The 27,671-nt window shown below is 42.6% G+C and overlaps 1 protein-coding gene across 3 annotated transcripts; it reads right to left on the bottom strand.

Moving 5' to 3' along the window:
• Positions 1–24,759: 24,759 nt before the first annotated feature.
• LOC148870433 (uncharacterized) lies at positions 24,760–26,763 on the bottom strand. Of its 3 annotated transcripts, none has more exons than XM_088972205.1 (5): positions 26,249–26,763; positions 26,083–26,159; positions 25,943–25,979; positions 25,693–25,798; positions 24,760–25,571 (listed from the first exon to the last, which is right to left on the bottom strand). In XM_088972205.1, exons 1-5 carry the CDS (start codon positions 26,517–26,519, stop codon positions 24,929–24,931), a joined length of 1,134 nt encoding a protein of 377 aa, XP_088828331.1. In that variant the 5' UTR covers positions 26,520–26,763; the 3' UTR covers positions 24,760–24,928. The 3 variants fall into 3 exon arrangements, with proteins under 3 accessions (XP_088828331.1, XP_088828330.1, XP_088828329.1); XM_088972204.1 differs by having other exon boundaries at positions 25,693–25,807; positions 26,249–26,757; XM_088972203.1 differs by having other exon boundaries at positions 25,693–25,979; positions 26,249–26,670.
• Positions 26,764–27,671: the final 908 nt, after the last annotated feature.

Below are 27,671 nucleotides of genomic sequence, written 5' to 3'. Positions count from 1 at the left end.
TTTCAATTTATTTTTAAATTATTAAAATTAATATTGTAGATTTAATTACAAGAATTTAATGATGAGAAAAACATATCTTAAATATAGGATTAATGAGAGAGAATAGAAAAATACTTTTTGATGCGACACGATCCGGGCACTCCTAGTTGGCTGCTAATTGGCTCCTTGCTGGTAACGGACGACACCTAAGAAGATGAAGGTGAAGGATTCCCGGGGGATTTACCTAGTGGGAATACTCTGAAGCTTAAGTTGGAACGCTGGGGAAGAAGAAAAGAGTATAAAAGGCTAAGAGTGTAGGTTGCGCTAGATCACTGTGTCTTGAGATTAGCTTGTGAGCAAGTAAGAGTTCAAGTTCAGATCTAATTCGAGAGAGCATTCTCCCCTTCGATAAAAAGGCTTTTATAGGGGCGTTCTTGCCAAATCGGGTGTAACCGCCATTGGGCTCCTGCCGCAGTCGTTACCTGACAGGGATGCGTAGGTAATCGTTGCAATGTACTACCCGCTTGGATGAGTTACACGTTTTGAAGGGACAGGCACACCACCATCTGTCGAGAGACGTAAGTGCAGAATGTCAAATGGGCAGAAACTGCGCCGTCAGTCAAGAGACGTGGTGCAGTTTGACGAGTACGATCTTGTCAGATAGAAGCTTCCTGAGAGCGTCGCGTTGCTTAGTTGCGAGCTACTTTGTAGCGAGCTACCCTGTCGCGCAGCGAGCTACTTTGTATCAAGCTCTTAGGAGTATTTCGAGGTGACCCTCATCAAGGTTGGTCTTTGGGGCAGTTCTTGCTGGAGCGAGCTAGTTTCCCTAGCTTGTGAGTTGAAATAGTCTTGGAGTATTCCCTTCTTCTTGGTAGCTCAGGGGACCTGGAGCTTGTGTTATAGCGAGCTCCCCCTATAGCGAGCTATGACGTAGCGAGTTGCTCTACAGGCTCATTACTTAGCTGTAGTCAGGCCATGATGCTGAGTTGTTGTTCGTGCTGAGTCAGATCCATGTGTCATCATCTTAGTAGGTTAGGTCAAATCATCCTCCATCAATTGCCCCCCACTCCTCGGGCTAAGAGTGTTGCGTTAGCGTGACGAGTTCATGAAGTGTGACGGGTTGATTTGACCGAAATTCAAACTTGATTGACTGCTCATATTAAATGCGCGCACGGGAATCAGGGGATTTTTGACTTTTCAAATACTGAAAACATGCTGAAGCAGCTCTTAACTCCGGATGTCGTGCAGCTGCCATTACCTCAATCATGGGAGATGTGCAGCCAGTCACATTTCAGTTTCAGAAGGTGTGCGGTCAGCTTGACTATGAGCCGTCAGATCTGCCTTAATTTGGGCCGTTGATTCGGGGGCGTAGTGGCTATAAATAGGAGGGCCCCCTAGGCCTCATTTCCTTTCATTCCATCTTGCTGTCTTCGGATTCTGAGGACGCACATCTTTCTTGCCTACTTGAGCTCTTTCGTTCACTTCGTTTCGTCTTTTCCGGTGAGTCTCAATCACTATCAATCATGTTTGGGTATCCGTAGCATACTTATTACCGGGACGGTAACCAGGACGTCGACGCTCCCTCGAGCTCCGGAGGAGCTTGGGGGCAGGTTCTGGAGGCTCGGGAGACCTCCGGGGATGTGGCCTTTACTTCTCGGGGGAGGGAGCCTGACACCATCGGTCCTTCTTCTATGACGGCGGAGAGACTCAAGTCTCTAATATGCTATTTTCACCTTCCTGGGGACCTCGTCTACAGTCTCCCCACTGGTAACTTTCCTTGGGAGGATGGTCCCAATGAGATAGTTATTTACCAAGAATAGCTCGAGGCTGGCCTGTGTCTTCCCCTGCACCCCCTTATAGTGGAGGTGCTAAACCACTTTAATGTTACCATCGATCAGCTTCATCCCAACGCTATCCGGAACATGGTTGGGACCATTTCTTTGTGTTATGAGTATTGCCTCCACTTGAACATTGACACTTTTGCTTATATTCTTTGTATTAAAAATGCCGCTCCTGGAGTTCCTCTGGAAAGGCATTTTTACTACCTCTCTCCCCGCCGCAGCTACAAGCTCTTGTACGAGCTACCAAATAAGATTCCCGCGTGGAAGCGAGATTATTTTGTGGTCCGTAACCCCGAGGAGTGGCCCTTCCCAACTTCTTGGAGGGGCGCCATCCAGGACCCCGGGGCCGAGCTGGACCTTGAAACTCGGAAAACGATGCTATCCTGGGCATCGGCAGGCTTCCTCTGTTTGGACTACTTGACCGAGGAGAAGCTTGCGCAGGCCGGTTTGAACCCGAGTAGGTTGCCTTTTTAGGTCGCGTAGTGCCTTGTAACAATATTGTGTATACATACATTTTGTTTCTTACCGAACTAATATCTTGTGGATTTTTTGGCAGCCATCATCTCTGGTGTTGACGCACGCCGCCTCCTCTCAAGCAACCAGAAGCACAAAGTGAAGAGATTGCATCCTGACCAGACTCCCACCTCTAGGAGTACTGAGTTCGGGTCTGCGGAGCCAGACTTCACTTCCCCGCCGCCTGAAGTTTCGCTGCCTCCATCCGAAGGAGGTGCATGCAGAGTTGGCCTCGAGGAGGGCGAGCTCCCACAGCAAGGGGTGATTCCTCCTGGTCCTTCTCAGCCGTTTCCCTACCTGTGGCTCCCAGTGGGGAACTGGGAGGGTATTAATGACTATGTAGTGACCAGACGAAAGAGCCGATGGGCGATCTACCACGAGGAGATCGCTAAGTGGGGGGAGATGGAGCCCGGGGATCTCGTCGCGCTCGCCTCCGCTCACTCTATGGTGGTAAGTGGTCCTTCCCCTCTCCTTGTTTTAGCTTCCTTTTGTTGCCTTCTAACCTTAGTCTCTTGTTGGCAGGTGAACTCTGCCATCCACGCCATGGCCCTCTAGATGAACATCCACTCCAGCGATGCTCACAACCAGATGGTCATTGTTCAGAAGCTCTAAGGTGAGCTCGACCAGACCCGGGGCAAGCTCCATCACACTCGTAAGGGGAGCGAGTCCCAGGAGCAGCTCGTCTAGGACTAGGAGGCACAGATCGCCAGGATTTCCGAGGAGAGCGCGCTATAGGAAGGATTCATCGAGGGTGGTCGTGAAGAGGGAGCTCCTTCGTCAACAGGTTCAGGACTTGGAGTCCACTCTTTTGGACCGAAGCCGGAACTTCGACAACATGGTGGAGGCCGAGCGGGAGAGGGCGGTCTAGGACTTCAAGGACTCCTAGGACTATCACGACCTTCAAGTGGAGTATGGCTCGAGCTCATACAACTCCAGATTCAAGCTCTGCCGTTGGTTGGTCTGAAAGAAATTTTATGGGCTCAATCTTGACGGCATCACCATGAAGGGCCTGTCTCCTGAGATGGCAGACCAGGCGGAGGAGGAAGAGCCTAACTCCCTGGAGGATGAGGACGAGGTGGAGGAGGTGGACCACTGAGGCTGGCGGCGTTGGTTTTCTGCTCTGATTTCTAGTGGCTCTTGGGTGCCATAAACCTGGTCTTGAAAAGATCTTGTTGGGCGGTTGTGCCCTTTTTACCTCCCGTTAAACTTCCTCGAGATGTTTAGCTCGGTTTTTTTTTTTTTGCAATAGTAACAAAATTTATTTTTCTTCAAAGTATGGCGTGCTCCCTATATTTTTTGCTAAAGTGATCTCATCACCCCAACTATTAGAGCTACACACCTAAAGTAGGACTTTTCGGTAGTCGTTATCCCGAGCTGTCCCTTAATGTTCAAGGCATCTTTATAGTATACGCGAAGTGATTACCCTGTAAGCCTGAACTATGCGCTTGTTGGTGATTCCTTAGTTCAACCAACGTACTGAGACGAGGTCTTAGTTAAACCCGAGCTGCTTACGCCTCTGATATTTCATACTCTGCCTTTGCCAATGAAGTGGTTAATTCTTTCTTGATGCCGAGGTCTTAGTTAGCTCAGTTTTTTAGCCCTTAAGTTGAGAGGGTGATTTATAGTCTGCCCTTGAAGTTTGTCCTTGCCATGGAGGTGACTAGGTCTTATTGCGCCGAGGTCGTGTTAGCTTGGTATTTTGGCCCTTAGGCTTCTGGGAGTGACTCATGGTCTACTCAGTAGTTTGCCTATGCCGTAGAGGCGACTGGGTCTTGTTGTGTCGAGGTTGTGTTAGCTCGGCATTTTGGCCCTTAGGCTTCTGGGAGTGATTCATGGTCTACTTAGTAGTTTGCCCATGCCGTAGAGGCGATTGGGTCTTGTTGTGCCGAGGTCGTGTTAGCTCGGCATTTTGGCACTTAGGCTTCTAGGAGTGACTCATGGTCTACTCAGTAGTTTGCCCATGCCGTAGAGGCAACTGGGTCTTGTTGCACCGAGGTCATGTTAGCTCGACATTCTAGCCCTTAGGCCCTTAGAGTGACTCGTGGTCTACTTGATAGTTATAGGTAATATTGCCTTAAGTTGACAACATTCCATGCCCGAGGTACTTGTTTCCCTTCAAGGGTTTCGAGCTCATATGTTCCTTCCCCGAGCACCCGTTTCACTCGATAGGGTCCTTCCCAATTCGGTTTGAGCTTGCCAGCATCGGGCTCAGGTACTATAACTTTACGAAAGACAAGGTCACTGACGCGGAGGTTCCACTTCTTGACCCTGGCATTATAGTACCGAGCTACTCTTTCCTGGTAAGTTGCGGTCCTGATATATGCGAGGTCCCTTACTTCGTCGAGTAGGTCAAGGTTGGTATGGAGCTCGTCTTCATTTACCTTGTCGTCGTATGCTTCTAGTCATAGCGATGTAACCTCGATCTCAGTTAGGATGACTGCCTCGGTGCCATAGGTGAGGTTGAAAGGAGTCTCTCCTGTGGCAGTCTTCTCTGTGGTTCGATAAGCCCATAGAACACTAGGTAGCTCGTCTGCCCATAGTCCTTTAGCTCGGTCTAACCGTGCCTTCAGTCCGTGGAGTATAGCTCTGTTCGTGACTTCTGCTTGGCTGTTTTCTTAAGGGTACACGACCGAAGTGAAGTTCTGTCGGATCCCCATGTCTTGGCACCAGTTCTGGAATTTGATGTCCTCGAACTGCTTTTCGTTATCATAAATTAATACCCGAGGTAACTCAAAGCAACACACTATGTTCTTCCAAAAGAAGTTCTGAACGTTTCGGGCTATGATTGTTACAAGATGTTCGACTTCTACCCATTTGGTGAAACAATCCACTGCTACCACTAGAAATTTCCTCTGGCCTATTGCTGGTGGAAACGGTCCAAGTATATCGATGCCCCATTGCACGAAAGGCCACGGGCTAGTGAGATACTTGAGATCGGCAGCGGGCTAATGGTGGATGTTGGCATGTCTCTGGCAATTATCACACTTTCTGACAAGCTCAATGGCATCTGCTTTCATTGTTGGCCAGTAGTATCCCTGTCGTAGTGCTTTTTGGGTGAGGGCCCTACCCCCCAAGTGTCCCCCGCACAGGCCCTCAGGAGTGTCGCGGAGCACGAGCTCGGCTTAGAAAGGTCGCAAGCAACGCAGGTAGGGGAGTGTTTAGGATCTTCGGTACAGTCGTTCGTCTATCATGACATATTTAGCTGCGTGACACTCTACCCTTCTAGTGGCATTGCAATCTGTAGGGAGGGTCCTGTGTAGCAAGAAGCTCGCGAGCGGGTCAATCCAGCTTGGCTTTGCTTGAATGACAAGAACGACCTCCTCTGCCCCCCCGAGAATGCTAGGCCGAGGCAGGTTCTCTATGTACACGGTTCTCATGGTGTTATCACTGGTGCTGGCTAATCGGGACAGGGCATCGGCCTCAGCATTCTCAGACATCGGGACTTGCCTGATGAAGTGTGACTGGAAGTTGGGCAGAGCCTCTCTTACTTTGGCCTGGTAGGAAATCATAGTCGATTCGTGAGCTTTGTATTCTTTTGTGACCTGATTGACCACGAGCTGGGAATCGTTGTAGATGATAATGTGCTTGGCTTTCATCTCCTTGGCTAGAGCTAGCCCGGCTATCAATGCTTCGTACTTTGCTTCATTGTTGGATGCCACAAACTCAAAGCGTAGTGCGTACTCCAATTTTGTGCCACTCGGTGCGTGCAGAACTATTCCGGCTCCGCTGCCCTGCTGGTTCGAGGAGCCATCTATGTGAAGGATCTAGGGCTCCTCATCCTAGTTCGCTCTTGGCCTAACTATGAGAGATGCCACACTGTCTGCTACCTCACGATGCTCAGACTCAACCGGCCTGGGAGCTCCAGGTCTGCCCGAGCTGGAGGCCTCGTGCTCAACCAGCCTAGGGACTTCGGAGCTGAAAGTGCACTCCGCAACGAAATCTGCTAAGGCTTGGGCCTTGATAGTAGTTCGCGGCTTATATTGGAGGTCGTACTCACTGAGCTCAACGGCCCACTTTGTCAGTCGACCAGAGACCTCGGGCTTGAGTAGGACTTGCCTCAGAGGTTTGTTGGTGAGGACGATAACAATATGAGCTTGAAAGTACGGACGGAGCTTTCGGGCTACAATGACCAGTGCATACGCCAGTTTTTCTATATCTGGATGTCTTGTTTCTGCTCCCTACAACACTTTACTAACATAGTACATAGGGCATTGGACCAGAACTACTTCTTTTATTAGTACCGAACTGACCACTTTGTCACTTGCCGAGTGGTACAACTCTAAAATATCGCCCTCTTTGGGCCGAGTTAAGACCGGTATTCCAGTGAGGTACTTTTTGAGCTTATCAAACGCGAGCTGACAATCTTGGGTCCATTCAAACCCTTTACTTTTAATTGCTTTAAAGAATGGTAGGCAGCGATCTGCTGACTTGGACATGAAGCGGCTCAGGGCGGCTATCCGGTCGTTCAGCCTTTGAACCTCCTTCATTTTTTGGGGTGGCCTCATATCTAAGATGGCCTTTATTTTGTCCAGGTTGGCTTCAATGCCGTGCTTGTTTACGAGGTATCCCAGGAATTTACCCGATGTGACACCAAAGACACACTTATTCGGGTTTAGCTTCATATTGAATCTACGCAGGATTTCAAAAACTAAATTCAAGTCTTGTATTAAATCGCATGAGAGCTGGGTTTTGACGACCATGTCGTCCACATAGAATTCTATCTTTTGGCCAATCAATGGCTCAAATAGTTTGTTTACAAGTCTTTGAAAGGTCGCCCCGCCATTTACCGTTAGCCTTTTTCACCAGAATGGGGTTGGTCACCCAGCTCGGGTAATGGACTTCCTTGATAAAATCGGCTGCAAGGAGCTTCCCGACCTCCTCATCAACTGTCCTCCGTCACTCTAGGGCTAGGTTGTGTTTCTTCTATCTAACGGGCCTAACAGTTTAGATCGTAGGGGCTCCTTAATGGAAGCACCGATCTGAAGAGTCCGGGCTGGGTCTTCCATCGATGCCGGGATGGAGACGGTCTCTTCTGTGGGCGTAGCTCATTCATCGCTTTGCTCCGTGGGTCACTCCAACTCGAGGTCATTGACCACCTTGGTTTTTCCTTTTAGGGCGGCGACATAGCATTTGCGAGACTCAAGCCGGTCACCTCGTGCTACCCCAATGTCGAAGTCCATGGGAAACTTCATGGCCAAGTAGTAGGTGGACACCACAGCCCGTAAGGCATGGGTAATCGGCCGACCTACTATGGCATTATATGGGGAGGGGGTTGCGACTACTAGGAAATCGTGGTTGAGCCTCACTATGCTAGGCTAGGTGCCGACTTCCACAAGTACTGTTACCCTTCCCAGGGGCCGAACTTCCTCTCCGTTGAAGCCTACTAGGGGAGTGTTCGTAGGCTTTAGGTTGCACTCTTGAAGCTGGAGTTGGTCGAAGGCCTTTTTGAAGAGGATGTTTGCTGAGCTGCCCGAATCAACAAGGACACACCTAACTTCGAAGTCGTTGATCTTCATCTTTATGACGAGCACGTCGTCATGGGGGTAGTGGACCCTGTGTGCGTCGTCCTCTGTAAAGAAGATGGGGTCTTCTGTCCTTGGTCGCTTTGGTGAGTTCCGCTCTTCCCTGCCGGTCTTGCGACCTGATGCGCAAGCTGCTGCTGAGGTGCAACCCGCCACAATCGAACCTCCAACTATGACATGGATGGTCCCCCGAACTGGTCTCTCTTTAGGGGGCTGCTTCTGCAGCTGTTCCGCCTGCCTACTGGACTCGGGACCGCCTCTACTTTGCTCCCCTTGTCGACCTGTTTTATTATTATTATTATTATTATTTTGTACAAAATTTCTCAAATATCCGCGATGGATGAGTTCTTCTATCTCATCGTGGAAATTTTTACAATTTTCGGTACTATGATTGTGATCTTTATGAAACCTACAATAGAAATTTTTATTCCTAGCGCTAGGGTTGGCCTTTAGCTGAGGTGGCCACTTCACGTACGGGGCGTCTTTGATCGCCATTAGGATCTCGGCTCGCTTTGCGTTGAGGGGTGTATAGTCCCTTTCTACTGCTGGAGCTCGGAAGGGCTGGACTGGCCTTGCCCCCCGAGGTGTGCCCTTCTTCTTCCTACTGTCGCCTTGAGACGGGGGTTCTAGCTCCCTCTTTCTTTTTTTCTGGGGCTTGCTCGCCCTTCTGGTTGATTTTCTCCTCTGTCCCTATAAACCGATCCACGAGCTTGAGGAATTCGGTCACGGTCTTAGGTTGGTTGACAACTACGTGCCACTTGAACTCTTTGTGGGTGATGCCTCGTTTGGCTGCTGTGAGACAAACTACGGGATCCAGGTCGGGTATCTGCAAACAAGCATCATTGAACCGCTTGATATAGCTCCGAATGAACTCCCCTTCCTTTTGCACTATGCCGAGGAGGCTCTCTTGAGTTCGCGGGCACCTTTTGATGGTGATGAAGTGAGAGGTGAAAACTTGCACGAACTGCGCCCAACTTCTTATTGAGTCGGGCGTGAGGTTTCAGTACCAGGTGCGGGCTACTCCTTTCAAAGTGGTGGAGAAGGTCACGCACATGCAGGACTCGCTGGCTCTTGTCAGGTGCATTTGGGATTGGAAAGCGTCCACGTGGTCATTTGGATCGAAAGATCCATCGTACTTATCTAGAGGAGGGAGCTTGAAGTCCCTTGGCATGGGGACAACGAGGAGTTATGGAGATAACAGGGAAGAGATTGAGAGGAGAGGAGTAGCTTCCACTTCACCTGAGCATACCTCATCTTTTCCTTTGAGCTCGTCAGAGACTCGAGTAGTAGTTCAGCGAGCTCGCCGACGTCTTCGCTGCTGCTTTGCTGGCACGACGTTGGTGCTTGATGCTTCATTATTGCCGAGCTTGATAGGCTCAGATTGCCGATGGTGACTCTGGACCGAAGGGTCCTGCCTATAGTCTGCAGCCAGGATCTCGAATGGATTCTCCGCGAGCCGGAGCTCGAACTATGAAGGCCAAGGTGATACGGGCTTGGTTGGCTGGGAGGCCCCCGACCTGCCTACAGGCTATGAGGCGGGGGTAGTTGGCCTCTCCTTCTTGCTATGGGAGGAGGCTTGGCGCTTGGCATGATCCTGAGCCTGGGAGGCCTCTCCCCAGCGAGGTCGCTCACTTTGGCAGGAAGGCTTGGTCTGCTTTGTGGTCGGATGCCGAGGGGGAAGCGACGGCTAGGCCTGAGGCAGAGAGGGGAACTGCTGCTGGTACTGGTATTGGGAGACCTAGTGCAGCACTTGTTGTTGGTAGAGTTGGAATTGTTGTATTTGAGCTTATATGGCTTGCATGCATTGCATTAATTCCTCCAACTGGTTCGGGTTGGCCGCTGGGGCCACAACTGAGGGTTCAACAAAGGTTGTTTCAACTGTGGGAGGGAGTGGAGAGACCACGGGTGCCACTGTAAGAGAAACGTTCAGACTGGGAACCCCGTCCGCGAAGAGGGGGATGGTAAACTGTCTGATGCAAACAGTAGGAAGCTGGGCTGCTCTCCATAAGCGTTTTCGCTAGTGCCACATTCAGCATTGCTGGAAGAAGCCAAGAATGCTGAGTTTTTTGGAAGAAGAAACCGTAGAAGCTTAGAGGAAGGCTTTTAGAAGCGTTTCCCATAGATGGCACCAAATGATGCGACACGATCCGGGCACTCCTTGCTAGCTACTGACTGGCTCCTTGCTAGTAACGGATGACACCTGAGAAGACGAAGGTGAAGGATTCCCGGGGGATTTACCCGATAGGCATACTCCAAAGCTTAAGTTAGAATGCTGGGGAAGAAGAAAAGAGTATAAAAAGCTAAGAGTGTAGGTTGCGCTAGATCACTGTGTCTCGAGATTAGCTCGTGAGCAAGTAAGAGTTCAAGTTCAGATCTAATTCGAAAGAGCGTTCTTCCATTGATAAAAGGGCTTTTATAGGGGCGTTCTATTCAAATCGGGCGTAACCACCACTGGGCTCTTGCCGCAGTCGTTACCTGCTAGGGCTGCACAGGTGATCGTTACAATTTACTACCCGCTTGGATGAGTGACACGTTTTGAAGGGACAGGCACGCCAACATTTGTCGAGAGGCGTGGGTGCAGACTGTCAAATGGGCAGGGACTGCGCTGTCAGTCGAGAGACGTGGTGCAGTTTGACGAGTATGGTCTTGTCAGATAGAAGCTTCCTGAGAGCATCGCGTTGCTTAGTCGCGAGCTACCCTATCACACAACGAGCTACTTTGTATCAAGTGTGGGCTATGAGGCGGGGGTGATCTTTCTTTGCTTTCGGCCTGGGGATGAGGCCTGACTGTTAGGGGGGTTTTGCGGTCGGGAAGCCTCTCCTTGGTGAGGTCGTCCACCTTGGGGGGAGGCCTTGACCGGCTTTGAAACAGGGTGCCGGGGGGGGAGCGGCTAGTTCAAGGGTAGCTGAGGGAATTGTTGTTGATAAGGTGTTGGGAGAGGTGGTGCAACACCTGGTGTTGCTGGAGTTGGTGCTGCTGGAACTGCTGCATTTGGGCCTGCATTGCCCGCATGCATTGCATCAGATCATCTATCTGGTTTTGGCGAGTTACCAGTGGGACAACAGTTGGTTCCGTGAAGTTCGTTTCGATGGGTAGTGGGAGAGGTGCCACCGCGTGTGGCACATTCAAGCTTGGGATCCCATCCACTGAAAGGGGGATGGTGAACTGCCCAATGCACACCGCCGGAGCGTGAAGTTGCTCTCCGGTAGTGGCTGTTTCGGTTCCACGTCCGGCACTACTGGAGGAGGCCATTTCATTGTTGGAGTTTTTGAAAGGAGGGTAGGTAGAAGAGATTTAGAGGGAGGCTTTTAGAAGCTATTCCCATAGACGATGCCAATTGATGGAGCGCAATCCGGTCGATCTTAGCTGTCAACGAACTCGCCTCTGAGCTGGAGCGTCGGGGAGCCTGAAACAGGAAAGAAGAGAGCTCCGGGGGGAACCCGGTGTGATAACTCCGAAGCTCAAGTCAGTAATCTCTCAAAGGCAAAGTGTAGACCAGATAGCGCAAAGTTCACATACCTTGTTTGTTGGGGGCAGGGGGTTCTTATAATCACTTCGCGCACTCGCTCTGAGGCCCTTATCAATTCGGCCGTCGTCCTTTCTACTGGGACAGAACTGCCACTGCCTAACCGTCTCTCTAACTGGAGATGGCGGTGGCAGGTGGCCGTTTTAGAGTGCGGTCGTCAAGCGTCAAATCCCAAGTCAGTCGGGTGCGGCGCCCTCGGGTACGGACTTCCCAAGTGTCAGGCATGGTATGACTTGTTTGGTTTTGGTGCCCAGAAGGTGATGCAGAGTGGTGAACGAGGCGAAGTCTTGAGTTCGGAGGTATGTATAGGGCGGACCAATTCGGCGAGGTGTATCCCGAACTGTTACAAGGTTGGCCAGTTCGGCGAGGTATATCCTGAACTGATAAGGTAGGCCAGCTCGACGTGTATCCCGAACTGTTTACAATGTCGACCAGTTCGGCGAGGTGTATCCCGAACTGTTACAAGGTTGGCCAGTTCGGGAAGGTGTATTCCGAACTGTTACAAGGTCGGCCAGGTCGGCGAGGTGTATCCCGAACTGTTACTAGGTAGGCCAGCTCGGATTACTTTCTGGTTTGGGGCCAAGGGTGAGTTCGGGCCCCCAGTAGGGAGTTCGGTCCGCTGGTGTCCCCTTGGTGTTCGTGCTTTAGGCTTGCTTTTGTGCCGAGCTGTTGTTCTTGCCACGTGTCGCATAACTGTGAGGTCGGGCCAAATCTTCCTTCATCATAATCCTTTGTTAAAACTTTAAGAAGACACACTTTTTGAATAAAGATAAGGTCCAAAGTAATTGGGCAGATCGGCTGAAGTTCAAGGACCTCCGACTTCACCTTGGAACTAACCCGGGCACCCCTCCTTGGGGTGCTCATTTGTTAGCTTTCACATAGGGGTATCAATAGACCTGTTTTGGGTTGGATCCCGTTCAAATCAAAATTAATTTGGACAGATTAGAAGGACCAATAAGACATATTGAATTAGATCAGTCATTGACTTAATAGTCTAAAGTATTTATTGGAATGAATTGGACGTGGTCCATCTGTAATGAATTTATATTGGATTGGGTTGGATTGAACCAATATCCCATCCATTGATAAAAGATAAGAATGTAGGTGTCAATATAATGGATCAAGTTTGAGTTGGAATCAATCTAAATTAAAATAAATTTGAACAAATTAGATGGTCCAGACTAAAATGGTCCAAAGCATTGATTGGATTAAATTGGATTTGATCCATTTGTAATGGACTCAGATTGAACTGAATCGGATTGGCCATTGTAATCAACATCCCCTACTTCCACAACAGGTTGGATTAATTTATTGCGATTAGGTCATAGGTGATTAGATTTCAGCCCTATAAAAATGTGATACAAATATGAGCTCAATTAGGGTGTGAAAATACAATGATAAGAGAAAACCTCAGCCTCTCTCTCGGTCGATGGGAGCTGTGGTCATATATAAGGTTAGAAGCATGTCCATTTAATTAGGGGGTTGTGTGGTTCATAATTATTTTTATATCATGTGAAAAAACTTTATTTTTCACACAATAGCATTTGCCACAAATATTCAACCAAAAACAAAAGTAGTTCTATTCCCGTGGGGGCTCTTCAATCAATGGATCTGCTGAAGGGACAAATCTTTTGCCTTCTTCCCCATGTGCATACTTGATGATCGGGTGGTGGTACTGGAGTTTCAGTGACAAACTGACAACTATAAATTCGAGAACAAATTTTGTGGATGTGATGGTTGTTTTTGGTCTTGAAAAACAAAATCACACGCATGTGGATGAATTTTCTCTAGTACAAAAATCCAAATTCCATTTTTGTTAATATCTTTCTATACGCAATGAATACATACAAAATGTATGATTACTCGTCCAGATTGCGGTGCCCAAATTCTGAAACCTAATCAATCTGATACAAATTATGTATATAGTGCAAATGCAAACATGAAGTTTCAGACAATTATAAAAACTTTCTCCATAGTTTGATTTTAACAAACACCACTCCTAAACTTTTTGAAAAATTCAACAAAAATTTCCCTTTCGTTAGTGAATTAGAAGAAAAATGTTAGACCGATGTATCAATTTTTCAAACACCCGTTATGACTTTTTGTAAATTATTTTATATACAAAATTACTGAGGTAATCTTGTTTTAAAGAGAGAGGTACCTGTAGGAATCCTGTTTGATTCAAAGAGAGAGGAACCCTGTTCGAAAACTCCCATCCCTAAGGCTATGTTTGGTTTACAAGCCTTGTATAGGTTTCCACATGCGAAAACTCCCATCCCTAAGGTTATATGGTTAGGTCATACTTGTATAGGTTTCCCCTTTTTTTCCTTCCTTTCCCTACCTTTTCCTTCAAACTAAACATAACCTAAACTCCACCGATTCAAAGAGAGAGGAACCCTAAGAACACCATTGAAGAGGAGCTCTGTATGGTTAACCTATAGAAGAAATCACAGATAATAATTATTTGGAGATACTTCTCTAAGTAGCCGTATGGCTTGATCAAGCATTTGTCTATGCTCTCCATTCTTCTTGAACTCTGAACTCTTGAGTATTTACAACTTCCTTCTTTCAATGTGAGAACAACCTCATCAATATTCCTTGAAGTTATCAGTTCAAGAGCAATGCCAATTGTTTTTTCTACGGATGTCAAGATTTGGGCATGAGAGTTCCCTAAGTATATCATTTTTCGATGAATATATATCTGAGCTGAACCTTCACATGCTGTCCCTGCTTGTGCTTCCCACCACTTTTGGTAGTCTTTGCAACCTTGGTCTCCTCTGTATCCATCTCCATCTCGACCTCTACCTCTTCCATCGGCGTAGCTTCTTCTCCAGCCACAACAACCCGTTTTCCAACCATATCAACATCTTCTTTAGCTACATCAGCTCCTTCCCCAGCCACATCAACGCCTTTAGTAACAACGGGCGATCCCCCAAAAACCTGCAATTCATCCATCTGATCTAGAACAACCTCGCATTGTTGAACATTTGGGAACTCCTCAAGCTCCTGCATCTCGTCATGGTTTGAATGATCAATTTCTAGAGAAGGCTTATAAGTGCCCGCACATTCCTCCTCTTCTTTTATGGCAAAGTAAAAACCCTAAATTAGAACAACCACAGAAATCCTAACCTCAGTCTTACTACTAATTCAATTTTTCGCTACTTGGCAGCATGAGAAGAAGAAAACTGATGGGATCAAAGGCTCAATAATCTCAGTCTCATTCAACCATTAAGATTCACTCCAAAAATTAAAGTGTTGTACTGTTTCAGTGAAGAAATCGAGAGTTTCAAAACGAACAGAGTGAATGAGCATGGTTTTTAAAAACAAACCGGTGACCGAACCGGTCAGGGGTCCAGTTACTGGTTCGAACGGTCCGACCATTGGACCCAGACAGCCAGCCCGTTCTGACAAAAAATACAAAAATTTAAAAAATTGAAAAACGGTCAAAACCATTCGAACGATTAACCAACCGGTTCAGTGGTTTGCTGACCAAAATTAACAGTTTTGAGGAAAAAGCGGTTTTAGAGGAAAACAGAACCAGTCAGGTGATCGGTTTCCAGTTTTTCAGGTCCGACCGTCCAATCCGATCCGGTTTTGAAAACAGTGTGAATGAGTTTTCACATAAAGAAGGGAAATAGAAGAACACTTGCTGGTCAAGGATAGTCGCCAGTGAAGTATAGTAGTGGAAAAACGGAAATTATTTTCTGACTATGGATGGCACCACTACAAGTGTTAGAAGTTTTTGTTCTTTTCTTTTGTTCTTAAAGATATTGCTCGAACAAGGGCAATTTTGGTATTTTAAATGATACTCTGACAAATAGGTCAGGGGTAATTTCATAAATTTATATGATTTTGGTCTGGATCAGTGATAGAAGTGAGGCTTTTGTCAAATTTTTCAAAAGTTTAGAGGAGATATTTGTTAATATGAAACTATAGGAAAAGCTTTTATGATTGTCAAAAACTTCAGGGATATTTTTATATTTTACCCTTAAAAATATAATATACAAGTTTTATGCTATATATATTTATTTGTATTTGTATTCTTCCTAACTTACACTGTACATTCATTCACAATATATATATTCAACTATATAGATTCAACATGCATATGGCGTTATGTTATTTATCATATACTATTTTTAATCAGATGCTTATGGAAAATTGTTTAAAAAAATCTTATCTAGTCGATACACTTAACTGGATCAGAATGAATCAATAAAATAGTGGTGAAAACCTAAATTATAGTGATTTACTTATGTACTTGGATATATAATTCCACTTATGAATAACTAGAGGGATTGAGGAAATATGATAGGTGTAGAATGTACACTGTTGTTCTAAATTGGTTCATCTCTACTATGAAAAAATTCTCTCTTGGTTCAAATGCACATAATGTGAGATAAATATTGAAAGATTAAAACTCCCACTCAACCTTCGTTATTTGAATTGATTTATTCTATTCAAGGTTCAAAGTTTTAATACAATATGCCCCATATCGAGTATATCGCATCATATCAGTGACTTTACGATACACTTATTTAAAGGGGTTTCAAGAACCACTCTTTTTAATAAAAAAACATGGTTAAAAATATGTCCAAAAACTAAATTTTGGAAAAAAAAAACTGAAAAAAAATATAGAAAAACACATTATTTTAAGTACCGATACACCTCTGATGATATACAGGGGCGTATTGATATTTTAAACCTTAATTCTCTTATGCTGTATTTGATTTGAAAGAAATTATAAGAAAAGAAAGGGAAAGTTAAAAAAAACCTTTACAACACTTGTTAAGGTTTCCCTGACATTTACTTCCTTTCCTTAGCTTTTCTTTCAAACCAAATACATTCTTAGGGTCATTTACATTTAGGCTTTCATATGGGGTGATCATTTTCAGCCAGCGCTGGGCCTAGGCCCAACACTTTAGGTCTGGCTATAAATATTTGTGAGTTGACACATGAATCAACTTATAAGTCAATTCATGAATTAACTCACATGGGAGAGAATTACTTTCTTTCTAGGGTTGTTTCTCCTTATATAGATAAAGGTAAGGTCTACTTTCTATTTTATAAACAATATGCGATAAGGAACAACACTCATTATTAATTGTATTGTAGTCATTATTGAATGTATTATATTTCTTATAAGATATATGGGAGTGTAACTCGGGCTGGCCTATGCAGTATTTTTTTTTCTTCATGTATTATAAATGTTGTAAATAATTAAATTTTCATTATTCAAATGCCACAGGTCCAATGGTTGGCCCAGCTTAGCCCGGGGCCTGTACAGACCTGGGATAGGGCTGTAACCCTTAACGTAGGTGCTGAGTCCGGTCCATAATCACCCCTATCCAAGACTCTATAACATAAGAGAAGAGCAATTTGAGATGACATTATACAGTGTCTGATGAACACTATCTTAATCAAATTTCTTTTATATTTCACCTTCCAATAAAATCAAGTTGTTAGATTGAGCAAATTTAATTTGGAAAGTCTAGAGAGAACGAAGCATTCAAAATTTTGACAAAAAACAGATTAAGCATCCTTAGCCGGAAAATGAGCAGAAACATTAATTGACATTTCTAGACGGCAACATTAGAATTTCAACGACCATGGTCCAAAGCCGCCGTAGTGGTTGTACTGAATCCAGCAACAGGAGTTCCACTATTAATTTAGAATTGCCAAAAATTGAATCTAAGGCTCAGTTTGGAATAGATATGTATAGTGAATTTTATACTCTATATTGTTTGTATTTGTACTCCTTCCAAACTGAACCTAACGAGTAAAGCAAAATCTGAGCAACTGGGTATTGGAATTACTCTAGAAAAAGAAATCGCCCTCATGATCTGGAATGATCACCAAATCAATACTAGCCGAAGAATGTTCCAATAGCTCAGTTTGGAAGGAATACAAATACATATAAAATAACAGAAAATATAAGGTTTTGTGTTCTACATATATTTGTATTTGTATTCTTTCCAAATAGAGCCAAGGAAACATTCCAAAGATAATCAACCAAAGCATATATCCACAATGAAACATTCAAATCAATCTTCAAAATAGAATGATGTTTTTTTTTTTTCTGACTAAGTTTAGTGATAATTGATATATTAGATTGTGTTGGAAAGGGAAATCATAAGGAAGAAAAGAGTGCAAACACAAACATATAAGAATTGTGCGGTTCAATGTTTTGATGCTTTCATCCATAGAGGATACTATCAAATACAGTATTATTCCATACCCTTATGAACTTGTTAATTAGTAAAGGAGATCATTTATATGTGGAATGTAACTCCAAGCATCTACTGAGTGTCTCTTTGTCTTTTGGTGTATATATTAAGCCATTTATAGGTTATTCACTGAGTGACAAAATAGAGAGTCATTCAATTCAACCACTTTCAGCTGTTATCAAACAGCCCCTGGGAACGTTGCATCGTTATTGTTAGGTCATTGATTTGTTAATAATTTGGCATACTTCTAATAGAAGTTGTTGATGAGAAAGGGGGTTAGAGAAAAAGAAAAAAGTCCATTTTAATTTATCTTATGAGGTTTTTATGTCGGCAAGTTTAAAAGAATTGGATTTCTTTTTGTTCCAACTGGAAAATATATTAAAGATAAAGCAAGGTCCATATAAAAGTAATAAATTTACAGAATTCTTCTATCTACCAAAGCTTTTTTTTTTCGATAATGTAAATATAATGTAGATAAATAGATCAAACAAAATGCTAGTTAACTAATTAACCAAATTATAATTCAAATGTGTGAATTAAGGTCTCTAGCTGCTCAATTGGATTGTCTGACCTATTGTTCTAACTGATGGAATAGCCAAAGTCATGGTTAGCAGAAAATACAAGAGGCAGAATTTTGGATGGGTTTTTTAAGGGTAGACTTCAATTGTGCATGTTCGGACGAAAATGTGTAAACTGCAGAGAGATGAGAGATTGCCGACTAATGTTGAAAACCATAAAGGTCAACACTCAACGATGCTACTCAAGAAACAAAAAAAAAACATGGGTTGGTACCACTTGTCGGTCCACTTAACGCCATCCAGCAAAACCTGTTAGGTGAGGTGAGGGAGCAACTGAACAAGACAAGACGCCCACAGTAGGCCCATGCCAAGATGTGCAGCTAGCAGGGGCCTATAAAGGCTAAAAATTAAGTAGGGGCATCCTCGTAAATAATGTAAATCGTACTTTTGAACTTTGAAGTTTGTATGTCTCCCGGTGCTACTCGTGGCCCTCGTGGGAGATGAAAAGATTAGTTTTGGGTGCTGTTTTAGTTTGTTTTCACTTTTCACTTAAATTATGAAAACAAGATCACAGGTCCCATGCATGCACGAAGGATCCATGGATTTAGACGTGATAAATAAAAAAGAAAAATACGGACAGACCTATTTGATATTTCTGAAATCCAGGCCAGTCCATATAAAACTTAAAATGATAATTAAACTCAACTTTTTAGAGGGAGAGCGAAAGAGAGACAGAGGGAAAGAGAGAGAGAGAGAGGAGAGAATGAGAGTGGGAAAGAGGAGTTTTGGGTCTGAGAGGAAGAAAATTACAGGAAGAGGAGAGTTGAGAGTGGGAGAAACTACAAAAGAGGTGAGAGAGGAGGGAGAGCAGGAGAGATCTAAATAGTGGGCTCCAGCAGGGTTATTTTAGTCTTCACAGGTTAATTAGTATCTTTAAGGTTAAAAAAAAAATAGAGAAATTGTGACGTGGAATCCAAGTTAGATTGCCACCTCATAAGCAAAACAAAGAAGTATTGGCGTATGAATCTATCCTAGGATTGAAAAAGTTGAATTTAAATGTGATTTTGGGTTATGTATCTGTCTTGTATTTTAGAAATCTGAAATGGGCCTATTTTCCTAAATAAAAAGTATTTAGGAGAAGTACAAACAGGCCCAAAGCACATTTCTTATTCCCACTGCAGAGTTATAAATATTTAAAAAGTCAAAAATTCACATTCTATGTACTACCCACCCGTGAATTGGCATCAATTTCAACTACACCTACCCCAAATATACTTTAAGCCTACAAATTCTGACCTTGGGCTGAATCATCATTCTTTCAAGTATTTATTGAAAATATTCGTAGGTATGGGAGGGCATGCTTTTGTTGTTATTTAACTGAGGATTACTCATACTCTAAGGTTATGTATTAAGGCATGCTTATTTTACGTCAATAGGAAACATGTTTTCATGGTTATTAACTGAAAGATTATTCACATTCTAGGGACATGAGAAGAGACAATAGGAAGAGAGAACAAAAGTAAGAGAGAGAATGAGGAGAGAAAGAAAAGAGGATAAAAGAGAAAATTAGGAGAAGAGAGAGGTGAGAGAAAATAAAGATTTAAGGAGATACAGACACAGTGGTGTATATTTACACTTTTTGGAGTATTTGCACCCAAAAAAAAAATCATATAGTACCAAAAAGCCTTCTTTTACCTGCACTACCCTTTTTGCTTGATTAAGAAGACTTTTTTTCCCATGTGCGACTGCAATGTGCTGTGGGTTGGCGTGTGGAGCTCTCGGTGGGAAGAAGATCCGAATCCCCCATATATGATTAATAAACCCATGTTCAACCTGTATGAGATTTCAAATGGGTAGGATAAAAAATTGCCACCTCTGGACGACCCTTATCATCATCATCAGCTATTGAAAATTTCAGAGAAAGGCTATTTCTATTTCATGAAAGACAAGATGAAGCTTTAAATATGCGGATCAAAGACTAACGGAAGCTGTTAATTAGCTGTTTGGGCCAAAGATGGACTGATTGATAAATTTAAGTTAGAAATTTGGTTTACCAGCTGAACTAAATAGCTTGAGAAATGAGAACTGATTCTGATTTACTAGTTATTTAAGGCTGTATTTGACATTCTTTATTTTAAGGATTTATCTCTTTTTTGCAGTTAGAATTGAGATTTTAATTAGAAAAAAGAGATAAGTCCTTAAAATAAGGAATGCCAAATGCAATCTAAGTCTAACAACAGATTAATATGCTTTAGAAATATTCATGATCATTCGAGTATATATGACATTCATTGCCCTCAAAGATCCATGCAGGGAGGGTATAGTGATATTTTAATCAGAGTAAATTACAAAAACCCCCTAGACTATGGGGTCTGACAAAGACCTCCTTGTACTTTGTTTTGCAACAAAGTACCCCCTGTACTATGACCATGAGACAAAGACCTCCCTTGACCGTTAAGTCAAATGATATAATGCATTAAATTATCAAAATACCCCATTAAACTTTTTTTATTTTCTATTTTTGCCCTTTTTCTCTTAAAACCTATTTAATCTATTGTTTTCCTTTCTGTTCTTTTCCCCTCTACCGTCCTCTCTCATTCTTTCTCTCTCCCAACTCTCCCAAATGAACCGCCGTGGCCTCCCGTTGTCTCACCTTGGCTTGCCACACTTGCACCTCCACTCTAAGTTGCGCCACTCACTCTTCCAACAGAGAAACTGGGGAGGCTCTGATTCATAGATGTAGGTTGGAGTCTGAGGGCATACTGGGTTTTTTTTGGACAGATTGTCCTAACTTGCAATGTTGTAATTGTAAAAACTAGTGGGCTGGATTTGTTCATATATGAACCTGAAGTTAAAATTCTCCGCCTGGAGGAGACAAAGAAATTGAATGTCTGCTGGATTTGTTCACACATGAAAGCCAGATGGTTCTTCTTGCTTCTGGAATGCAGTGCAAGACATTTACTGGATTTCAGTTTTCATCTGGGGGAATTATTGGGTTGCCAAGATTTGATATGGCAATGGCTAAAGCAGAGGTGAACATAAAGCCTGTTCTTGCTGCAGAAGATGTGCATATTGTTACAATATATGGTAGGATATACTGCTTGCAAGTTGATAGAGTTGCTATGCTGCTGCACTTATACAGATCGGAGGGATTTAACGCAAAATTGGGAAGAGCCAGAGGAGCGCCGGATGTCTGATTTATCAGATTGGGCTTCGAGTGTTACTTCTTCGGTAGATACTCTGGTAAGGAAACATTTGGGGACAATTTGTGGTTTTGGGGTTCTGTTTGTAATAGGAAGTTATTTCAATTGAATTTTGCATTGTTGTGGTTAGAAAAAAGGACCTCTGCAGTGCTGGTCCATGAAAATGTATAAGCATAGTTACCACGGCCGAAGTCGAGTCTGAGAGATGGAGTTCTGTTTTACTTGTGAATGGCCGAAATTCTTTCATTATTTTCCCTTGTGACCGAATTCGCTGTGTTCTCATGGCTATTTGACTTTTGCAATGGTCCCTGTTGGTGTTTTGGTAGCACACCTAAAAGAAAGATTGATTGTTTTATTGCTTTCTTTTTATAAAGAGCTTGCAAGTGGCAATCACCCATTACAAGGGTAGTATAGGGATTAAAAAATATTATAATGGTATTTTTGAACCAAAAGCTAATGAAAGGGAGTTTTTGTCTCATGGTCATAGTACAAAAGGGTCTTTGTCCTAAAACGAAGTATAGGGGGGTCTTTGTCACAGACCCATAGTACAGGGGTCTTTATAATTTACCCTTTTAATTAACCTTTTTTAAGGGGACTTATTATATTTAGATTCTTGGGTCTTTGACTATGTTTGGTTTAAAGAAAAAAGTAAGAAAAGGTAAGAAAACCTTTACAAACCTTGTATGGGTTTTTCTTTCCTTTCCCAACCATTTCTTTCAAACCAAACACAGCCTTAATGTTCTATTTGGTTTGATAGAAAATAAGAATAAAACAAAACAGAAAAATGAGGAGAAATTGTTTTACCAAACATGCCCTAATTAATTAATGGATAAGTAGATAACTTATCTACATCAGAAAAGGGATAAAACTTTTTTTTTTTTCTCTCTTTTTTATTTTTTATTTTTTTACGCCAAGAAAGAAGATGGTGGGCTAATGTGCCCAAACACATTAATGTTGTCACTTGCAGGATCTGATCTTCCCAACAACTGTAGAATTAGCATTGCAGAAATGCTCTTCAGTGGCGAAAGCGATTCGAAGCATTCAAAATTTCTAAGCTTCTGTTAGTGGATAACTATCAATCCACGATCCACCGTCATACAGTGATTGCAGACTACACAAGTATGCTCTCTTTTCTTCCCATCCACTAAAATGAGGTGATGATATGGCCCTCTAGCATGAATCTGGCGAATACTAATTACAACGTGTACGTAATATGTATGGACACATCAATTTATATATTCGGTTGATTCTCTGATAACTTAATTTAGGCCTAAAGCCCAGAAATACACATATAATGCATGGCTGCAGGCTAAGCAAAACCCCCGTTGGGAGTTGGAACCAAAAATAGCAGAGCTAGCTGAAATCTTACAACCTCTCATTATTAGAGTTAATTAGAGGCCTGTAATTTATATATTGTTGGGCCAATAGCTGAATATTCATTAGAAGAATCTAAAGTCACCGTATGTCTTTGTCATTACTTCAAACTTTCAAAGAAGTATAGAGTCAACATGAATTGAAGCCACATATTTCTATTATGAATTGAGAGATGTGTGGCTGCAATTCATGATAAATAGAAAGTGAGTAGGAAAAATTAATAGGAAATCTGGACTCACCTTTGTGGACCCAAATCACATTGTACTATATATGTTCTTATATCCCTCTTATAATTTTATCAAGTGCATCGATAAACCTATTATTAGAGTGTTCGTATGGGCTGAGCTAAGCTGTGTCAGGTTTCATTAATGTTGCAGCTACATTTACTCGTAAAAATGAAAAGAAAAACATGAAAATATGATAATCATTCTGATTATAAACCGCCTACCAGTTTACACATAAAAAAAGAAAAATTTATGTCATAGCATATAATTTGAATGAATATCTTTAAAGGATCAACTAAAGTGTGCCTACTAAGTAATAGGAGGAATTAATAACCCCATCTACTACAAATATATTAAAGCAGAGTTCTCAGATAAGAGGATATTCCTCCTTCAAACATGTGATCAACCTTCCTCATTCAAAAAAAAAAAAAAAAGGTTTAAATAAATTTAACCCAAATTAAAATGCAACCTCATTTCTTCTTCACAATTTCTCCCTCTAACTTTTTGGAGAAATTATACAAATAGACTCCTTTCATTAATGTGACATTAACAGTCTCACCGAAATTGATAATGTCATGCTTTTAGGCTGCATGCCATTCCTTATTTTAAAAGATTAATTTATCTTTTTTTTGCAGTTAAAATGTTCTGAGGTTTTAACTATAAAAAAGAGAAAGTCCTTAAAATTAGGAATGCCAAATGCAATCAAAATCACATTTAAACATTTTAAAATTCCTAGTTTATCAATGGATAATAATAATAATATTGAAGTATTTATTTGACCGAATTACCTTCAAATAAATTAGGAGGACTATTACTTCAAAATACGTGCCTAGCCTTCACTGGGAAAGAAGGGGTAATTTAAAATACAGTCCACCCCTAGCTCCACCTAGAGGTGGACTGAACGTAAAAACCCCTAATTTTTATTCAAAAAAAAAAAATGTAGAGTATGGTGGGTCATATTCTACTCTCAAATATATTGAGGGTATTTGGCTTTGTTTATGTTTATTTAGTAAATGCTTATTGATGGTGCCACATAGGCACTGTCTCATCATTTTCTCTCTCTTAAAAGTGTAAAAAGTAAACTTTGGTTTATGTGCATGCCAATCGTTTATAAAAATTATTTTTTGAAGCTTTCACAAAGGGCAAAATATTTATTCACTATTACGCTGGAATAGTATCATAAACAATTGCAATTATTATATTTTTCGGTTTTATCAGCAAATAAAATACAAATGTTCAATAAAATAAACGGAACCAAATACATACATTATTGTTTATTAATTTTCAAGTAAGATTGTGGATGACACACTTCACCCTAAAACATGAAATGACCCCGTACTGAGTACAGGGAATGAACTCTTGGATATGTTATTGGGGCATTCAATAGTTCTTTGGTTTTACTCCCCTTTTACGGTGGAATTTCATTTGTCTATAGACATTTCAACTCAAAAGTTGCTATTTGACGAAAAGAACTCCCTTTTATATGCGCTAGCTAGCTGTTTTAATTTAAAAGCTTCTACCATGAACACCTAATGTAAGCCCTTCAAATCTCTATTTAAGTCTAGAATATTCCTAACCTAGACTGACATAAACACTTAATTTTTAGAGTGGCAATGCATACTATCCTGAACGTCTAATTAATGTGAACTTTTTGTATCGCTATTGAGATACCTAAAAAGCTAAAGCATGTTTATGTTCGTTACTGGTTAATAACTCTTGCTATGAAAAACATAAGAGTGGTAGATTCAATATTCCATTCTCTGGGCAACCCGAGACAATCCAACCCAGAAACTAGATGAGAATATCACCTAGGGACTAAGGTGTTCCTTGTGGAGTGAGGTTTAAAAATAAAATTAAGGCACAGAGAAAGAAAACTGCAGCAGTAAACAAGTGTTAGCTATTACCTCTGTCTCTGGATGTTATAAGACAGTGGTATACACATATATTAAAAATCCTCTTGATGGACAAGTACCTTCAGGATCTCACTAGAATGCATTTTATTCATAAAGTCAGATCCAGGGTACTTGCCTTTCTTGATACCTTACTACTATCATAACACCCCTTCATCCAGAAAACCTTGGAAGCCGTGTCTTCATCTGTAGAAAGTTTTTCCGTCATTGTAGTTGGAGAGAGCAACGACAGACTTATATTGTCGTCTGTTTCTTCCTCTTCCCAATCCTTTCCCAACTTTGTTCGCTGTCTTGGTGTCAGTTCCAGTGAGAGATCCAAATCAAGGTCAGAATCGGCTGCCTTCCTTTTCACTGCGCTTCTCTCTTCTTCACTACTCGTCTTCCAGTTTGAATGTAAGAATAAGCTCGTTTTGTCCAAACAGCTCAACCTCGCTATTCCCGTTTCTTGCAATTGGGTCACATAGCTTGGAATATTAGCTTGGGTTTTGTAGGGTTCACGATCATAGAGCAATTGGTACTCGTTAGGGTATTCATGTGTTCTCCTCCCAGTTTGTTCAGTGAAAGTCATGTCATCCATATAGAAATCCCTGTTAGACGTGTTGTCTCCATTGCAACCAAAAACCCTCTCAGTTGTTGTACCATTAAATCCATGTCTGCCTCTGGAAGTTGCATCACCGTCCACGCAGGGGATAGGAATCCAGTTCCCATGTCTGCTCCTCAGAAGATCGGTATATCTGATGTGTATTAAAGAGAGAGAGAGAGAGAGAGAGAGAGAGGAGGGATCTAGTAAGATGTTATGCTCGATAAATAATTATGAATAGCGCATTTGCAGAAAGTATCCAACTTCTTCAGTACCTGATGATGTTGGAACGAATTCTTTGATCCAGAAGACTGTGCAGCATGGGAACTTGACAAGGGTTGTAAATACGGTGATCCCAAGTTTGCAAAAAGAATCCTTTGTCTGTTATCACTTTCGTAGAAAGTTTACACCGGCACAACATTAGAGAGAGATGCCTAGGGAGGCAAGCCATAAAAAAAACAAAAAAGAACCCTAGTTTAGTTTTGTAAAGGAAAAGCCGAAAAGGTTTTAGATGAATCTTTGTACCTTGGCCCTGGTCATCGACCTTCTTACTCCTATACATCTGTTGGCACAATTCAACAAATCCGACAAAAGTAAAGATGAAAAAAGTTGTGCAATTGTTGAGTTGATGAAATTAGAATTGAGACTGCTACCAACCAAATTACCTGTAAATGGCTCTTGACATGAGCAATACTTAGTCCTTTTATGTTCATCAGTTGAAGAACTAGCTTAGGTGTTGCTTCTGCACCAAATTAAGGATGAGCAGGAAGGTCATTAAGATTATGATGGAGATTGGAGATCATCCAACAGTGAAGATATATGAGCACTCACTTTCTTGACCTCCAAGTCTTTCCACAGCTTGAACAAAACAAAGGTGAAGCTCCGGCGTCCAACGCAGCCTCGGCATCTTGGACCTTATGTACTGCCGTACCTTACCTCCACCGGAGCTCGCCTTCATTTCACTCTCCTCGACACTACTGTTGCTTGAGCTCACACTGGTTCTAGGCGTACTCTCATCGTCTCCCTCTTCATCCTCGTTCTTTTCAGAAGGTTTTGCCTCCAAATCGTCGCTACAGCTTTCACATCCCTTTTCTAGCATCATCCCCAACTCCACTCCTAGCTCCAGCTTCGGAGCGTACTACTAGAGATGATGATGAGAAAAAGATTGATGAATTAGGGTAAGGTACTAAACGAGAAGGAAGAAAGATCTGCACCGAATTTCGATTTTCTCCCTTCTTCCAACATACCTAAATAACCTACACAGAATTCACCTAAACTAAACTATAAAAAGAGACAAGGGTGACGATCTTGCAGGGAATTTCCGCACCAAAGCAAGCTAACTAGCTAGGTAGCAGATCAGGTACTCTCTCTCTCATATATGTATTAGTAACATGTATGTATGTGCATGTATGCATGTCGGCATGGATGATGATATGTTATGCATAAAAATAAGCGAATGAAGTGTGCAAACCAAAGAGGGTTTGGGAATCACGTTTGCTGACGCTTTGATGCTTGCTGTCGGTGGATCACGGATTTGTATACGAATGACCGCATCAAAAAACTCCTTTTTTTTTTCTCATTTGGATAATATTCAAGTGTCGAAGAGATTCCTGCAGTTATCCTGTGTAGTCTCCAGGGGCCCAGTGTCTAGACTCTAGATGGTCCAGTCTTAATTTCAGAGACGTCGTAATAAGAAATTATGTGGTTCATTGATTGGTATTCACACAATCCCTGACAAGGGGAAAAAATATTGGCAGCTGTACAGTAGGGCTCTCCCCTGGCAAGAGCTTGTTCTTTTCACTTTTACCTTCCACGTCAGGTTCATACCCCACTTTTGGTCAATGCAAAATAATGAAATAGCCACACAGAGGGCGGGGATGAATGATGTGGCAAATCAACTTGTCACATTATGTCTGGTTCTGTTGAGACCAAATAAGTCCCCTACAAGATTGCCCCCGACAACGTCTCACAGTACATCCTCGCCGTGTGTTGGGAACATCTCCCGATGGTAATCCCATAAATGATGATATCATCATTGAGAGATGTTCCTAATGCACGGGGGATGTGCTGTGGGACATTGTGGGGGGCAATTTTGTTGGGAGATGATTTGAGCAGGGTTATATTTTATTTTTAGTTTTACCATGGTTTTTAAAATCGAATCAATGATCAAACCGGTCAGGGGTTTGGTTACCGGTTTGAACGGTCGGCCTGTTCTGACAAAAATTTAAAAAAAATCAGAAAACAATCAAAACCA

The sequence above is a fragment of the Nelumbo lutea genome, chromosome 2 (assembly GCF_056320005.1).
Source record: "Nelumbo lutea isolate HS-2025 chromosome 2, American lotus-T2T, whole genome shotgun sequence".
Lineage (NCBI taxonomy): Eukaryota > Viridiplantae > Streptophyta > Magnoliopsida > Proteales > Nelumbonaceae > Nelumbo > Nelumbo lutea.
Note: the sequence above shows the minus strand (reverse complement) of the source record. Positions and strands in the feature narration are given on the sequence as shown.